The sequence below is a fragment of the Oncorhynchus keta genome, chromosome 19 (assembly GCF_023373465.1).
Source record: "Oncorhynchus keta strain PuntledgeMale-10-30-2019 chromosome 19, Oket_V2, whole genome shotgun sequence".
NCBI classification, from domain to species: Eukaryota; Metazoa; Chordata; class Actinopteri; order Salmoniformes; family Salmonidae; genus Oncorhynchus; species Oncorhynchus keta.
Genome location: NC_068439.1, coordinates 63,747,115 through 63,764,916, shown reverse-complemented (window position 1 = coordinate 63,764,916; position 17,802 = coordinate 63,747,115). Strand labels below are relative to the sequence as shown.

The following is a 17,802-nucleotide window of genomic DNA, read 5'->3' as shown; positions in this document are numbered from 1 at the left end:
TAGGGTGTGACAAGCTGAATCAGGTTGGTGCTGGGTTGGAATAAAGGCCCAAACCCGCTATAACTCTCCAGGCCCAAGGTTGGCTTCTAATGGGGCAGAGTAACATCTAGTTGTGTTTGGAATGGAGTGGTGTGCTGACTCTTACCCTGGCGATGCAGTACTCCCGGGGGTTCTCTTTCTCCAGGCCGTACTTCTCCAGAGCCTCCACCACAGCAAAGTCTGCCATGTCTGTCGTGGACAGCAAGATGGTCTTATAGGGGATATTGGGTTTCAGACTGTCTGCATAGATCCTCAACGTCCCCCCTAAGAGACAGAGACAGGACACTCACACGTGTGAGCATATTCCTTGGATTATGCTAATCTATTAGAGATATTTTACTTTCCATTGTGTGAATATTCCATATAGCAGTATTTCTCCCAATCAGCACTGACACACACACTTTATTTTTTATCTTTCTCTCTCAGACTAAGCACTGGCTCTGAGTTGAGTTAAAAGACAGGGCTGTAGGCCTAAACTGCTGGCCTATTTTACACAGGGCTTTACTCCTCTGGACTGGGATGAGATAGAGAGGAAATATGAGAAGGAACTGGGATAAAGGTTTATATCTGTGCCAGAGAGGGGTTATTTAGCTGGGAGTGAAGAGGCTGACCAGAGCAGAGGGCTAAGGCCTCCAGATTACATAACCTCGGAGGTCTGGGCAACATAACCTCGGGGGTCTGGGCAACATAACCTTGGGCGTCTGGGCAACATAACCACGGAGGTCTGGGCAACATAACCACGGAGGTCTGGGCAACATAACCACGGAGGTCTGGGCAACATAACCACGGAGGTCTGGGCAACATAACCACGGAGGTCTGGGCAACATAACCACGGAGGTCAGGGCAACATAACCTCGGAGGTCAGGGTAAAGAAGTGTCAGGAGGTAGAAAGTTGCCCCGAGCCACAGCTCTAGGATTAGATTACCCTAGATTCAAGACAATGTTTTTACTTATTCTAAACACTACGACATGAATGCCTTTTTAACAACAGTTATGCCACCATAACCACTTGACCAAAAAAGTTTTGGGATGCAGAGGTCAGGCGGACCAATTCTTTTTTTACACGTCAGTAACTATGGGAGAAGAAAAAAAACCTTCTGCAGCCATTTTTGGTGTTGCAGCTTGCTGTTCCTGCATTGGTTGGCAGAGGGCTGTAAGCCACAGGGAACAAGATGTGAGGGCTGGCAGTACCAGACAGTGTGTGATGTTCACAGAGGACATTGGCTAAAGCGGGTTAGAGTGGACCTCTGCTCTGACTGATCCAGGATTTATGTAATTACAGTATGGTGACAGGGTGTTCTCTACTGGTCATAGACGGGACACGACAAGAACCAGAGACAATGGCTTTTGGACTTCACTTTGACACACACGCTCGGCTCTCACACTCGTGTCCTCACACCGCAAGTCTGTTCAAATAAAAGATAAATAACACATTAAGTTTTTAATTGACAGACAGTCCCAGGGTGAGTGTACCAGAGTCTGGCCTGCCGTCGCTACTGCGGAACTCCTGCATCCTCTTCTCCAGTTTCTGCTGCCGCCTCCTCTTCATCACCACCTCAGGGTTGGAGATGGTCCGGGTGAAGCTGTTCTCCGGCATGTCCTTGTACACCTCCGCCGCCAGTCTGGAGTTCTCACTGGAGGAGCAGGAGAAATACATTCAGAAATACTCCTTGGCTCCATTTGCTTTACCATGCATGTTAATATACTATCAGGTGGATGTGGGGACGTTCTTCATCAATTATATAATTTTCAACCAGCAAGACTAAGTAAGTAAACATTATATAAAGCGTGTGACATTGCCCTCCTTACCCATCTTCTCTGCTCAGTGCTTGCTCATCTCCGTCAGAAATGTGAGCCTCCTTCTCTCGCTTCTTCTCCTTCTTCTTCTCTTTCTTGGACAGTGTCCGTTTGAAGTTCTGCATTACCCCCTCCTTCTCCCTCTCCGGCCCGTTGCTCTGCGCCTTCTGTGGTGAGAAAGGGCACAAAAGAAAGAAAGAGAAAGGGTGAGAGCAAGAGAGCGCAAGCAGTTACGATGGGAGAGGGTGTGAGGTTTGTTATTAAGGCAGTTCACTTAGTCTAAGGGTGTCATTTAGGTGATCTGTGGTATTAGGAACTGGCTGGCTGGCTGGAAGGTTGGCTGAGGGCTATGTAGGATTCAGTGACACAGGGCCTCCACACAGACGGAAGTACTGGGGCCTACCTAACACCTGGTGTCTGAAGCCTGGGCACCACTCTGCCAGCTAGTCGATTCAGCTGACAGACAGAAAATAACATGGCCAGAGTTCAATCAAACTGGCACTCCCACACATACTTTAAGACTGCTGTTTATAATGCTGCATATGTAAACAGAATAATAACCAGCTGACAAAGGATTTCATTGCTTTGGCGGCAGTAGTTTCGTTTGGCCATTTCACAAAAAGCAGGCTGAAAAGTCAAAGCCTAATGTGAACTGACAGAGGCATAGACTTGGCCATAGAAAGCAGAGAGAGAGAGAGTGGGCCTTTTCAGAAGGGATCAGTCAGAGTCTAAATCCCCATAAAGCATTAGATGTGTTAAAGCAATCCAGTGTTCCAGGCCTGCCCTGTCAAACGGCTGAGCAGGGGACTCTTCTGATAGGACTGCCTCTCTTTCCACTTCCCAGAAGCACTCCAGATGTCCTAGTGTGGTTAAAACCCTCCAGATGTCCTAGTGTGGTTAAAACCCTCCAGATGTCCTAGTGTGGTTAAAACCCTCCAGATGTCCTAGTGTGGTTAAAACCCTCCAGATGTCCTAGTGTGGTTAAAACCCTCCAGATGTCCTAGTGTGGTTAAAACCCTCCAGATGTCCTAGTGTGGTTAAAACCCTCCAGATGTCCTAGTGTGGTTAAAACCCTCCAGATGTCCTAGTGTGGTTAAAACCCTCCAGATGTCCTAGTGTGGTTAAAACCCTCCAGATGTCCTAGTGTGGTTAAAACCCTCCAGATGTCCTAGTGTGGTTAAAACACTCCAGATGTCCTAGTGTGGTTAAAACACTCCAGATGTCCTAGTGTGGTTAAAACACTCCAGATGTCCTAGTGTGGTTAAAACACTCCAGATGTCCTAGTGTGGTTAAAACACTCCAGATGTCCTAGTGTGGTTAAAACACTCCAGATGTCCTAGTGTGGTTAAAACACTCCAGATGTCCTAGTGTGGTTAAAACACTCCAGATGTCCTAGTGTGGTTAAAACACTCCAGATGTCCTAGTGTGGTTAAAACACTCCAGATGTCCTAGTGTGGTTAAAACACTCCAGATGTCCTAGTGTGGTTAAAACACTCCACTTTACTGCTCTCCTGGGCAGGGGAGGTTAAACTCTCACTGGTCAGTGTAGCCACCTGTACCAGAAGATTACACACATAACGCAATCATACATCTCAAAACACACCCAGACACTACTGCATTTAACACACATCTCAAAACACACCCAGACACTACTGCATTTAACACACATCTCAAAACACACCCAGACACTACTGCATTTAACACACATCTCAAAACACACCCAGACACTACTGCCTTTTAACTAGAGCCAGAGGGGAGAAGCATTCATTTGTCTGAGGAAATGGAAGCGAGGCTTGGGGCACTGAGGTACTTGAAGTCAAGTGCTCCACTATAAAAAAAACATTTGCATCTCTCTGGGGTGCTAAAGAGCACTAAAGAGGTCTCGAAGCAGGAGGCACTTCATTGCATCAGAGCCAAGATGGACATAAACACACTGAACAGTCAGTCCCATTGAACAGCCTCTAATGAAATATAGACTAACAAGATCATAGCAGTGAACTTGATGGTTGGCTATTTAGTTACAGTGCTACAGAGTAACGTGATAGTGTTATCATGACAGAGGTCCTGCTGTGCAGCAGTTGGAGTAGTTTTACTGAGGGCCACATCTAAGACTTGCCTGGATCCACTCTTTTTCAACAGTGTTACGCAAATTCACAGGAATCCACAAACCTTGGCATATAGCACACTACTTGGTTTAGCTGAAGCAGAAACAGACTGGAAGCCAGGCTAGCCTAAGGCTGATCTGCCTCTTGATGTTGTTGTTGACACTCACCTTGGGGATGATGTCGTTCTCATTCTTGAGGACGAAACGTCCCTCGCGGTCGTCTTTGTTCCAGTTGAGCTGCACAACCAGTGGCTTCTCATCCAGGTCCAGCTTCCGTTCTTCTGCCAGAGAGGGTGGAGTCTACCACTTAACACACTGTTAACCCACACCAGTTTACCTATACCCCTATACAGCCAGCTAGCTTGCTCTGGGCTATATATTAACATAGATAAACATGGATTAGGATAAGCTTAAGATAAAGTGTTAATGATTTACATAAACAATGTGGTAGGACTGCAGTTTATAAATATTACTATATAAGAAGCTGGTCTAAATTAGCTTTCATGACCGCTGCTAGTGGAAAACCACACGACTGTGCTATGCAGGCACACATGTACATGCTCTGCCTATCTCTCAGTATGAAGAGTGTTCAAAGCCTGAACTGCGGGCTGTTGATCTTAAGTTCACATTAAGCACCATGGGAGTTGGATACCCCTCTCCTGTTTTTACCCTACTACAGGCTAACAGTGTTTATCTAGTAACCCCAACAGAGTAGCTAACTCAAAGCAGATTGTCAAACCACATACCCAAACAACCCTCTTCAATACCCTTGGTCTAAGCTACTTACTACAGACCCACCCTACAAAATCCACACCCATCCATCCACATATCCAACCATCGACCACCCCCCCACACACACTCACCCCCGCTGACATGGACCTCGTAGAGGGAGTATTTGGGAGAGGAGAGCATCCTCATGTCGGGCCGGAACTTCTCGGCCAGCGTCTCGATGACATCCTGAGTGGTGGCCGTGGAGGACACGCGGATACACTTGGTGGCAAAGTTCCCTGCTACGCGGTCCTGGAAGTAGAAACGCATCACACCGTGGAACTCCAAGTCCTGGAGAGAGGGAAGAGGAGAGAAAGGGCGAGGTGAGGGTCTGTCCTTTACTTCAGAACTGGTGACGACATAAGGGTCAAGTTTGGCATTTTCCTTTCCTTCTCTCAAACACTCCATGCAACACTGCCTTCGCATCTTGAACCCCTCCCCCCTCCCCAGGTTTAGCCAATCACAAAGCTAGTCAAACGTACAGGCTACTTCGCTCTCACTCGCTGTCCGACAGAAAAGTATGAACAAACAACACTGCAGCAACTGTAGAAGGCATCAACTCAACTTCCTGGTTAGGAGAGTAAGCCTAAACCCCTGCTCTCATCTTCTCTGCACTATGAAGTCTGGAGCAGTAGTCTTGTTTTAACATAGCCTTACGTTGACAGCAGTAAGCTGTGGATGATATTTGAGCGAGGAGAATACATTTCTCTGGGACAAGAGAAAAGAGGACAAGTAGCCCAGGGATAACTGAGGACAGTAGCCCAGGGAAAAGAGGACAGTAGCCCAGGGATAACTGTTCCTAACCCAACGGGGAGCAAAGGTGAAGAAGAGCCTGGAGGAACCTGCTCTCCTTCGTTTCAGTACAATAGACAGGCAGGCGCTTCATACTGTAGCTCCGCCAAGATACAGTGATTGTGTCTGAGGAATACGAGCTTAGCCAGGAAAGCGATAACAGTCAAGTCTGTAACACCAGAGCACCCTTCAATAATCATATCATACAGAGCTCATTACCAACCACACCCAGACACTACTCCTGACCCTGATCATGTCTCAGACTGACTGCCCATTGTCTCCCACAGGTAACTATGTGAGTTGCAACTATCAACGGTGTGCCTGTCATTTCCAGCTAAACCAGCCTTCTGTAGAGAGTTTAGAGAGGATGTAAGCTGGTGGTACCTCCAGTGAGTTAATTATAAAAAGGGGCTTAGAAGGGATTCAGAGTCAGGACTGTGTGTGTGTGTGTGTGTGTGTGTGTGTGTGTGTGTGTGTGTGTGTGTGTGTGTGTGTGTGTCTCAGGTGCAGGCCCTGCAGGTAGATGACAAAGCAGACTACACTCCAGTGCTCATCTCACGATGGATTCAGTAGCGTCACCGTGCGTTTCCTTACCTCCGAGAAAACTTCTTCCTAAAATTACTGCTCAATATGGTGTGTGAGAAAATGACAGGTGTGTGTAAGAGAGGGATATAGAAAGAGTCCCACAAAGACCGCTACAGTGCGTTAGGAAAGTATTCAGACCCCATTCACTGATTCCACATAGTTACGTTACAGCCGTATTATGAAATGTAGAAAATAAAAGAAATTCCCTTCAATCTACACACAATACCTCAGTGACAGCAAAAACAGATTATTTTTTTTGCAAATGTATAAAATGTACAACTGAAATATCAGTTACATAAGTATTCAGACCATTTCATCAAATCAAATGTTATTTGTCACGTGTCAAATACAGTGGAGAGAACAAGTATTTGATAACCTACAAAATCAGCAGTGTTTCCTTCTTACAAAGCATGTAGAGGTCTGTATGTTTTTTATCATAGGTACACTTCAACTGTGAGAGATGGAATCTAAAACAAAAAATAAAATAAAAAATAAAAGAAATACAATATGATTAAGTAATTAATTTGCACTTTATTGCATGACATAAGTATTTGATACATCAGAAAAACAGAACTTAATATTTGGTACAGAAACCTCTCTTTGCAATTACAGAGATCATACGTTTCCTGTAGTTCTTGACCAGGTTTGCACACACTGCAGCAGGGATTTTGGCCCACACCTCCATACAGACCTTCTCCAGATCCTACGGGTTTCGGGGCTGTAGCTGGGCAATACGGACTTTCAGCTCCCTCCAAAGATTTTCTATTGGGTTCAGGTCTGGAGACTGGCTAGGCCACTCCAGGACCTTGAGATACTTCTTACGGAGCCACTCCTTAGTTGCCCTGGCTGTGTGTTTCAGGTCGTTGTCATGCTGGAAAACCCAGCCACGACCCATCTTCAATGCTCTTACTGAGGGAAGGAGGTTGTTGGCCAAGATCTCGCGATACATGGCCCCATCCATCCTCCCCTCAATCCGGAACAGTCGTCCTGTCCCCTTTGCAGAAAAGCATCCCGAAAGAATGATGTTTCCACCTCCATGCTTCACGGTTGGGATGGTGTTCTTGGGGTTGTACTCATCCTTCTTCCTCCAAACAAGGCGAGTGGAGTTTAGACCAAAAAGCTATATTTTTGTCTCATCAGACCACATGACCTTCTCCCATTCCTCCTCTGGATCATCCAGATGGTCATTAGCCAACTTCAGACGCCTGGACATGCGCTGGCTTGAGCAGGGGGACCTTGCGTGCTCTGCAGGATTTTAATCCATGACGGCGAAGTGTGTTACTAATGGTTTTCTTTGAGACTGTGGTCCCAGCTCTCTTCAGGTCATTGACCAGGTCCTGCCATGTAGTTCGGGGCTGATCCCTCACCTTACTCATGATCATTGATGCCCCACGAGGTGAGATCTTGCATGGAGCCCCAGACCGAGGATGATTGACCGTCATCTTGAACTTCTTCCATTTTCTAATAATTGCGCCAACAGTTGCTGCCTTCTCACCAAACTGCTTGGATATTGTCCTGTAGCCCATCCCAGCCTTGTGCAGGTCTACAATTTTAATCCTGATGTCCTTACACAGCTCTCTGGTCTTGGCCCTTGTGGAGAGGTTAGAGTCTGTTTGATTGAGTGTGTGGACAGGTGTCTTTTATACAGGCAACGAGTTCAAACAGGTGCAGTTAATACAGGTATTGAGTGGAGAACAGGAGGGCTTCTTAAAGAAAAACTAACAGGTCTGTGAGAGCCGGAATTCTTACTGGTTGGTAGGTGATCAAATACTTATGTCATGCAATAAAATGCAAATGTATTACTTACAAATCACACAATGTGATTTTCTGGATTTTTGTTTTGGATTCCGTCTTTCACTGTTGAAGTGTACCTATGATAAACAAATACAGACCTCTACATGCTTTGTAAGTAGGAAAACCTGCAAAATCGGCAGTGTATCAAATACTTGTACAGTGGGGAGAACAACAGGTGACCTCAATGAAATGCTTACTTACAAGCCCCATAACAAACAATGCAGTTTGTTTTAACAATGTGTAAAAAAAAATATTTAAAAAATAAATAAATAAATAATTAAAGAGTAGCAGTAAAATAAGAATAGCGAGGCTATGTACAGGGGGTGTCAGCACTTTGTTGAAGCACCTTTGACAGCGATTACAGCCTCAAGTCTTTTTGGGTATGACGCTACAAGCTTGACACACTTGTCTCGAAGCCACTCTTGTGTTGTCTTGGCTGTTTGCTTAGGGACGTTGTAATGTCGGAAGTTGAACCTTCACCCCAGTTGGAGGTACCGAGCGCTCTGGAGTAGGGTTTCATCATGGATCTCTATGTACTTTTCTCTGTTCATCTTTCCCTCGAACCTGACTAGGCTCCCAGTCCCTGCCGCTGAATAACATCCCCACAGCATGATGCTGCCACCACCATGCTTCACCGTAGGGATGGTGCCAGGTGACCTCAATCCTAACCTGTGACTGGGGGTCATCTATGGTTCATTTACAGAACCAGACCAGTCCAACTAGACACCTGGGAGAGCTCAGCTCACACACATCCTCCTATCCTCCTAAACCTGCATCCTGAGTCATGAAGAATCCCATCCACACACACACACTAACCATGCAGACAAACACATGTACCCAGAGGCTATTTCTTTGAAGGTAGTGGACTTGACAAAGAGAAGGGTGAGAAGACAGATGAGGTAAGACACTACACTGTGTGTGTGTGTCTGTAGTCTGCATGGTTACCGTGTACAGCTATGGACAGGACCTCAGAACTATGAGATACCCAGCTAGCTCACATCCACCCCAGGACTGCCTCCACAGACAGTCTCCAACTCTTTGCTCATCTGACTAGTCTCCCTCTGACAGAGGCCTGGCCTGAGCCGCTTAGAGGTGATAAATCAGCTTCACTCCAATACAGCTCCTTTCATCCCCTATACCCGCTTCACATTCCAAAATTCCTCCCTGCCTCCTCAGGCACAGCGTCAGTCTGATGATATATATCCCCCACACCCCTCTGTCCTGGGGCAGAAATATTGCTGCTGTCATCCCCACCCAGCCTTATGAAAATTCATGTGGAGCAGAGAGATATTAAAGAGTAGAATGGGGGATATTAGAGGGGAACTTAAACCATAGCTGATATGGCCAGGGAGGCCATAACCTCACCAGTTTTCTTTCCAATTCAAGTATACAACATGCAGTTGCCCATCAGTCCAGCAGGTGGCACTGCCATGTCACAGTACACTAACTGTAACAAAGCAGTACTCTTAACGCTCATCACTCATCACTCATGATATCGTGATGTAAACAATCCCATAACGAATTCAGTCCACCCTGACGCCACCTGCCTATACCGTTCAGTACCCCTGAGACGAGAGCAGAGGAGTAAAGGCACTTCCATCAGCACTGGTTCAAGTAAAAAAATCTCTCCCTCTGCATACCACCCTGCATACCACTGCTGGCTTGCTTCTGAAGCTAAGCAGGGTTGGTCCAGGTCAGTTCCTGGATGGGAGACCAGATGCTGCTGGAAGTGGTGTTGGAGGGCCAGTAGGAGGCACTCTTTCCTCTGGTCTAAAAAATATCTCAATGCCCAAGGGCAGTGATTGGGGACACTGCCCTGTGTAGGGTGCCGTCTTTCGGATGGGACGTTAAACGGGTGTCCTGACTCTCTGAGGTCATTAAAGATCCCATGGCACTTATCGTAAGAGTAGCGGTGTTAACCCTGGTCTCCTGGCTAAATTCCCAATCTGGCCCTCAAACCATCACGGTCACCTAATAATCCCCAGTTTACAATTGGCTCATTAATCCCCCTCCTCTCCCCTGTAACTATTCCCCAGGTCGTTGCTGCAAATGAGAATCAGTCAACTTACCTGGTAAAATAACTGATACATTTAAAATGTCAAAATTAAATACCTCTGGACCAGATGCAGGCTCACTAGTGGGCCAATGAATGTACATCTGGGGTTTTATCTCTAGTTAAACAGTGTACACAGAGAGCTGCTTTAAAGGCTATATGATCATCTCTAGTTAAATAGTGTAGACAGAGACCAGCTTTATAAAGGCTATATGATCATCTCTAGTTAAACAGTGTAGACAGAGACCAGCTTTATAAAGGCTATATGATCATCTCTAATTATAAACAATGTAGACAGAGAACAGCTTTATAAAGGCTATATGATCATCTCTAGTTATAAACAGTGTAGACAGAGACCAGCTTTATAAAGGCTATATGATCATCTCTAGTTATAAACAGTGTAGACAGAGACCAGCTTTATAAAGGCTATATGATCATCTCTAGTTATAAACAGTGTAGACAGAGACCAGCTTTATAAAGGCTATATGATCATCTCTAGTTATAAACAGTGTAGACAGAGACCAGCTTTATAAAGGCTATATTACTTCACTTGCTTCTACTTCACTTGCTGTGGCAATGTATACATGCATGGTTCCCGTGCCAATAAAGCACCTTAAATTGAATTGACTGATTAGTTGCCGTACTTTCGAGAACACAAACACTCGCATCTTTCATAGCGAGCTATCGAGGGACGGGGAGAGGGGAGGCTCACATCATAGGCAGGTCCGCCGCCAGACAGCCAGTCAGAAACGTGCACTAGGACTATATGCAATCAAAAGTTGTATATCACAATGGAATGCTGTATCTCACAATTTATTGGCTTGCAATGTCTCGCAACTTCATTAAAGCAGGACCTATCATCAATGAATAGGCTACGATATTCTACACGCAACTGACCAAAGACTGAACACACGCTGGCATCATTAGCGAAGATAAAGAGCAGTCGAGCCAGCGCGAGGCTGTATTGCATTAGTGGAAACCAAGACTGTTCTCAGGGCAGGTATGCCCGTTTTGACTAGCAGAAGTGACTTTGCGTAGCAGGTTAGGAGAATTAGAGGTTAATGTAAGGGAAGGGTTAGCTAAAATTGTCCCAGATTACACGACAACCAGGCCTGCCCTGAGAACTGTCTTGGTTTCCACTAATGCAACGCTGCCAGTGCAAGGGAAAGAGCGGATGGGGCAGGCAGAGAGAGAGAGAACCGTGGTGCCCATGTCTTGGTAATCTGTATCCTTTTTGAGCGCCTCGCAAATTCACTAAAAGTAGCCTAAAGTTCGCCTCTGGTTTTATTTAAATGTCACACTTTTCCCGAGGCCTTTAAATCCAATCGTCTAGATCGTCTATAAGAAGGAAATAATGTTATGATAACTGCACTGTGCTTTTAACTTTGAGGACGGGAGAAAAAAAATGACGTTCACACCCCTAAAGACCAGCCTATCACGTCTGTCAGGCTAACTGATGAACTAACAAAACAACAACCTGCCTAGGCCATCGCTAACCACTGCCAGGCAAAGCACTGGCCCCGGTCACGTGACCAGAGCTCAAAGGAATACAGAGGAGGGAGTGGAGAGAGAAGGGAGTGGTTGACCTGGTAACAGGGTTAAACCAATGCCCCTGCTAAACCTGTATTTGGCATAGTAACAGCCAGCGGTCAGGTCAACGTTTGTCAAGACCAATATTCAGGGCCTGAAGAGAGACACAGTCATCTATTCTCAGCAGCACCTTCCTCCTCAGCATGAAGTATGCCAGGGGAAATCACTGTCTTTCCTCCTCAGCATGAAGTATGCCAGGGGAAATCACTGTCTTTCCTCCTCAGCATGAAGTATGCCAGGAGAAATCACTGTCTTTCCTCCTCAGCATGAAGTATGCCAGGAGAAATCACTGTCTTTCCTCCTCAGCAGGAAGTATGCCAGGAGAAATCACTGTCTTTCCTCCTCAGCATGAAGTATGCCAGGAGAAATCACTGTCTTTCCTCCTCAGCAGGAAGTATGCCAGGAGAAATCACTGTCTTTCCTCCTCAGCATGAAGTATGCCAGGGGAAATCACTGTCTTTCCTCCTCAGCATGAAGTATGCCAGGGGAAATCACTGTCTTTCCTCCTCAGCATGAAGTATGCCAGGGGAAATCACTGTCTTTCCTCCTCAGCATGAAGTATGCCAGGAGAAATCACTGTCTTTCCTCCTCAGCATGAAGTATGCCAGGAGAAATCACTGTCTTTCCTCCTCAGCATGAAGTATGCCAGGAGAAATCACTGTCTTTCCTCCTCAGCATGAAGTATGCCAGGAGAAATCACTGTCTTTCCTCCTCAGCATGAAGTATGCCAGGAGAAATCACTGTCTTTCCTCCTCAGCATGAAGTATGCCAGGAGAAATCACTGTCTTTCCTCATCCAGCAGTGGTATGTCAGTGTCCTGGATTAACACAACTGACTGACTGACTGTGTGTCTGTGTCTGTCAAACCTCTCACACACAAACTGACCTTGTCAGCAGAGAAATGGAGGGGTTCGAGAAAGCCACGTTACCACAGACCTAGAATCAGCTGAGGCAACCTGATCCATCAACTGCTGTTAATCATCCACCATCACCACAGCAACATCAACCCAGCCTCATCCAGCTCCCTGCACACATAGCATGGATGCTGTCCCTCTTCCTCTCTCGCTTCCTCTCCTCCACTCATCTCCCTTTCTCATGTAAGACCATGTCTGCCAAGCAGCTGGCTGGAAGGAGAGCACTTAGCAGGCAGGTGATTGGCTGGGTGGGAGGAGAACAGGCAGGTTATTGGCTGGGGGGGTTATTGGCTGGGTGGGAGGAGAGCAGCCAGGTTAATGGCTGGGTGGGAGGAGAGCAGCCAGGTTATTGGCTGGGTGGGAGGAGAACAGGCAGGTTATTGGCTGGGTGGGGGGGCAGGTAGGGTATTGGCTGGGTGGAGGGGGGGGCAGGTAGGGGATTGGCTGGGAAACGTATCACAGCGTTCTCTCTCTGCTTTGCATGAAAGGGAAATAAAGCATTACATCATCCTCCCCAAGGCTCTGACTGGAAAGACTGGAGGATCTACACAGCTACTGTAGGGACAGGGACAGACTGGAGGATCTACACAGCTACTGTAGGGACAGGGACAGACTGGAGAATCTACACAGCTACTATAGGGACAGGGACAGACTGGAGAATCTACACAGCTACTGTAGGGACAGACTGGAGAATCTACACAGCTGCTGTAGGGACAGGGACAGACTGGAGAATCTACACAGCTGCTGTAGGGACAGGGACAGACTGGAGTATCTACACAGCTACTGTGGGGACAGGGACAGACTGGAGTATCTACACAGCTACTGTAGGGACAGGGACAGACTGGAGAATCTACACAGCTACTGTAGGGACAGGGACAGACTGGAGGATCTACACAGCTACTGTAGGGACAGGGACAGACTGGAGGATCTACACAGCTACTGTAGGGACAGGGACAGACTGGAGAATCTACACAGCTGCTGTAGGGACAGACTGGAGAATCTACACAGCTCCTATGGGGACAGGCTGGAGGATCTACACAACTACTGTAGGGACAGGGACAGACTGGATAATCTACACAGCTACTGTAGGGACAGACTGGAGAATCTACACAGCTGCTGTAGGGACAGGGACAGACTGGAGAATCTACACAGCTGTTGTAGGGACAGGGACAGACTGGAGAATCTACACAGCTGCTGTAGGGACAGGGACAGACTGGAGAACGTACACAGCTGCTGTAGGGACAGGGACAGACTGGAGAATCTACACAGCTGCTGTAGGGACAGACTGGAGAATCTACACAGCTCCTATAGGGACAGGCTGGAGGATCTACACAGCTACTGTAGGGACAGGCTGGAGGATCTACACAGCTACTGTAGGGACAGGGACAGACTGGAGAATCTACACAGCTACTGTAGGGACAGACTGGAGAATCTACACAGCTACTGTAGGGACAGACTGGAGAATCTACACAGCTGCTGTAGGGACAGGGACAGACTGGAGAATCTACACAGCTGCTGTAGGGACAGGGACAGACTGGAGTATATACACAGCTACTGTGGGGACAGGGACAGACTGGAGAATCTACACAGCTATTGTAGGGACAGGGACAGACTGGAGAATCTACACAGCTACTATAGGGACAGGGACAGACTGGAGAATCTACACAGCTACTATAGGGACAGGGACAGACTGGAGGATCTACACAGCTACTGTAGGGACAGGGACAGACTGGAGAATCTACACAGCTACTGTAGGGACAGACTGGAGAATCTACACAGCTACTGTAGGGACAGGGACAGACTGGAGAATCTACACAGCTACTGTAGGGACAGACTGGAGAATCTACACAGCTGCTGTAGGGACAGGGACAGACTGGAGGATCTACACAGCTGCTGTTGGGACAGGGACAGACTGGAGAATCTACACAGCTGCTGTAGGGACAGGGACAGACTGGAGGATCTACACAGCTACTGTAGGGACAGGGACAGACTGGAGGATCTACACAGCTACTGTAGGGACAGGGACAGACTGGAGAATCTACACAGCTACTGTAGGGACAGGGACAGACTGGAGAATCTACACAGCTGCTGTAGGGACAGACTGGAGAATCTACACAGCTCCTATAGGGACAGGCTGGAGGATCTACACAGCTACTGTAGGGACAGGGACAGACTGGAGAATCTACACAGCTACTGTAGGGACAGGGACAGACTGGAGAATCTACACAGCTACTATAGGGACAGGGACAGACTGGAGAATCTACACAGCTACTGTAGGGACAGACTGGAGAATCTACACAGCTGCTGTAGGGACAGGGACAGACTGGAGAATCTACACAGCTGCTGTAGGGACAGGGACAGACTGGAGGATCTACACAGCTGCTGTAGGGACAGGGACAGACTGGAGGATCTACACAGCTGCTGTAGGGACAGGGACAGACTGGAGGATCTACACAGCTACTGTAGGGACAGGGACAGACTGGAGGATCTACACAGCTACTGTAGGGACAGGGACAGACTGGAGAATCTACACAGCTACTGTAGGGACAGGGACAGACTGGAGAATCTACACAGCTACTGTAGGGACAGGGACAGACTGGAGAATCTACACAGCTGCTGTAGGGACAGACTGGAGAATCTACACAGCTGCTGTAGGGACAGGGACAGACTGGAGAATCTACACAGCTACTGTAGGGACAGACTGGAGAATCTACACAGCTGCTGTAGGGACAGGGACAGACTGGAGAATCTACACAGCTACTGTAGGGACAGACTGGAGAATCTACACAGCTGCTGTAGGGACAGGGACAGACTGGAGTATCTACACAGCTACTGTGGGGACAGGGACAGACTGGAGAATCTACACAGCTACTGTAGGGACAGGGACAGACTGGAGTATCTACACAGCTGCTGTAGGGACAGACTGGAGAATCTACACAGCTGCTGTAGGGACAGGGACAGACTGGAGAATCTACACAGCTACTGTAGGGACAGACTGGAGAATCTACACAGCTGCTGTAGGGACAGGGACAGACTGGAGTATCTACACAGCTACTGTGGGGACAGGGACAGACTGGAGAATCTACACAGCTACTGTAGGGACAGGGACAGACTGGAGAATCTACACAGCTGCTGTAGGGACAGGGACAGACTGGAGAATCTACACAGCTGCTGTAGGGACAGGGACAGACTGGAGAATCTACACAGCTGCTGTAGGGACAGGGACAGACTGGAGAATCTACACAGCTGCTGTAGGGACAGGGACAGACTGGAGGATCTACACAGCTGCTGTAGGGACAGGGACAGACTGGAGAATCTACACAGCTGCTGTAGGGACAGACTGGAGAATCTACACAGCTCCTATAGGGACAGGCTGGAGGATCTACACAGCTACTGTAGGGACAGGGACAGACTGGAAAATCTACACAGCTACTATAGGGACAGGGACAGACTGGAGAATCTACACAGCTACTGTAGGGACAGACTGGAGAATCTACACAGCTGCTGTAGGGACAGACTGGAGAATCTACACAGCTACTGTAGGGACAGGGACAGACTGGAGAATCTACACAGCTACTGTAGGGACAGGGACAGACTGGAGAATCTACACAGCTACTGTAGGGACAGGGACAGACTGGAGAATCTACACAGCTACTGTAGGGACAGGGACAGACTGGAAAATCTACACAGCTACTGTAGGGACAGACTGGAGAATCTACACAGCTGCTGTAGGGACAGGGACAGACTGGAGAATCTACACAGCTACTATAGGGACAGGGACAGACTGGAGAATCTACACAGCTACTGTAGGGACAGACTGGAGAATCTACACAGCTGCTGTAGAGACAGGGACAGACTGGAGAATCTACACAGCTACTGTAGGGACAGACTGGAGAATCTACACAGCTGCTGTAGGGACAGGGACAGACCTGGAGAATCTACACAGCTACTGTAGGGACAGACTGGAGAATCTACACAGCTGCTGTAGGGACAGGGACAGACTGGAGAATCTACACAGCTACTGTAGGGACAGACTGGAGAATCTACACAGCTACTGTAGGGACAGGGACAGACTGGAGAATCTACACAGCTGCTGTAGGGACAGACTGGAGAATCTACACAGCTACTGTAGGGACAGATTGGAGAATCTACACAGCTGCTGTAGGGACAGGGACAGACCTGGAGAATCTACACAGCTACTGTAGGGACAGGGACAGACTGGAGAATCTACACAGCTACTGTAGGGACAGGGACAGACTGGAGAATCTACACAGCTACTGTAGGGACAGACTGGAGAATCTACACAGCTGCTGTAGGGACAGGGACAGACTGGAGAATCTACACAGCTGCTGTAGGGACAGACTGGAGAATCTACACAGCTCCTATAGGGACCGGCTGGAGGATCTACACAGCTACTGTAGGGACAGGGACAGACTGGAGAATCTACACAGCTACTGTAGGGACAGGGACAGACTGGAGAATCTACACAGCTGCTGTAGGGACAGACTGGAGAATCTACACAGCTGCTGTAGGGACAGGGACAGACTGGAGAATCTACACAGCTGCTGTAGGGACAGGGACAGACTGGAGAATCTACACAGCTACTATAGGGACAGGGACAGACTGGAGAATCTACACAGCTACTGTAGGGACAGACTGGAGAATCTACACAGCTGCTGTAGGGACAGACTGGAGAATCTACACAGCTGCTGTAGGGACAGGGACAGACTGGAGAATCTACACAGCTGCTGTAGGGACAGACTGGAGAATCTACACAGCTGCTGTAGGGACAGACTGGAGAATCTACACAGCTGCTGTAGGGACAGGGACAGACTGGAGAATCTACACAGCTGCTGTAGGGACAGGGACAGACTGGAGAATCTACACAGCTGCTGTAGGGACAGACTGGAGAATCTACACAGCTGCTGTAGGGACAGGGACAGACTGGAGAATCTACACAGCTGCTGTAGGGACAGACTGGAGAATCTACACAGCTCCTATAGGGACAGGCTGGAGGATCTACACAGCTACTGTAGGGACAGGGACAGACTGGAGAATCTACACAGCTACTGTAGGGACAGGGACAGACTGGAGAATCTACACAGTACTACTATAGGGACAGGGACAGACTGGAGAATCTACACAGCTACTATAGGGACAGGGACAGACTGGAGAATCTACACAGCTACTGTAGGGACAGGGACAGACTGGAGAATCTACACAGCTGCTGTAGGGACAGGGACAGACTGGAGAATCTACACACTGTAGGGACAGGGACAGAGAATCTACACAGCTGCTGTAGGGACAGGGACAGACTGGAGAATCTACACAGCTAGGGACAGGGACAGACTGGAGAATCTACACAGC

General features: G+C 47.9%; 1 protein-coding gene across 15 annotated transcripts in view; it reads right to left on the bottom strand.

The window, feature by feature from the left end:
* LOC118397872 (afadin-like) overlaps positions 1–17,802 on the bottom strand; it is a 142,167-nt gene that overhangs the window by 53,763 nt on the left and 70,602 nt on the right. For 10 of the 15 annotated variants that reach the window (XM_052470992.1, XM_052470985.1, XM_052470990.1 and 7 more), the window contains exons 2-6: positions 4,804–4,999; positions 4,109–4,221; positions 1,849–2,003; positions 1,513–1,673; positions 146–303 (exon numbers count right to left, since the gene is read on the bottom strand). In XM_052470992.1, the coding sequence (XP_052326952.1) occupies positions 146–303; positions 1,513–1,673; positions 1,849–2,003; positions 4,109–4,221; positions 4,804–4,999 (783 nt within the window). The remainder of the gene's footprint in view (positions 1–145; positions 304–1,512; positions 1,674–1,848; positions 2,004–4,108; positions 4,222–4,803; positions 5,000–17,802) is intronic. The other 5 variants (XM_052470986.1, XM_052470994.1, XM_052470995.1 and 2 more) reach the window with 1 other exon arrangement.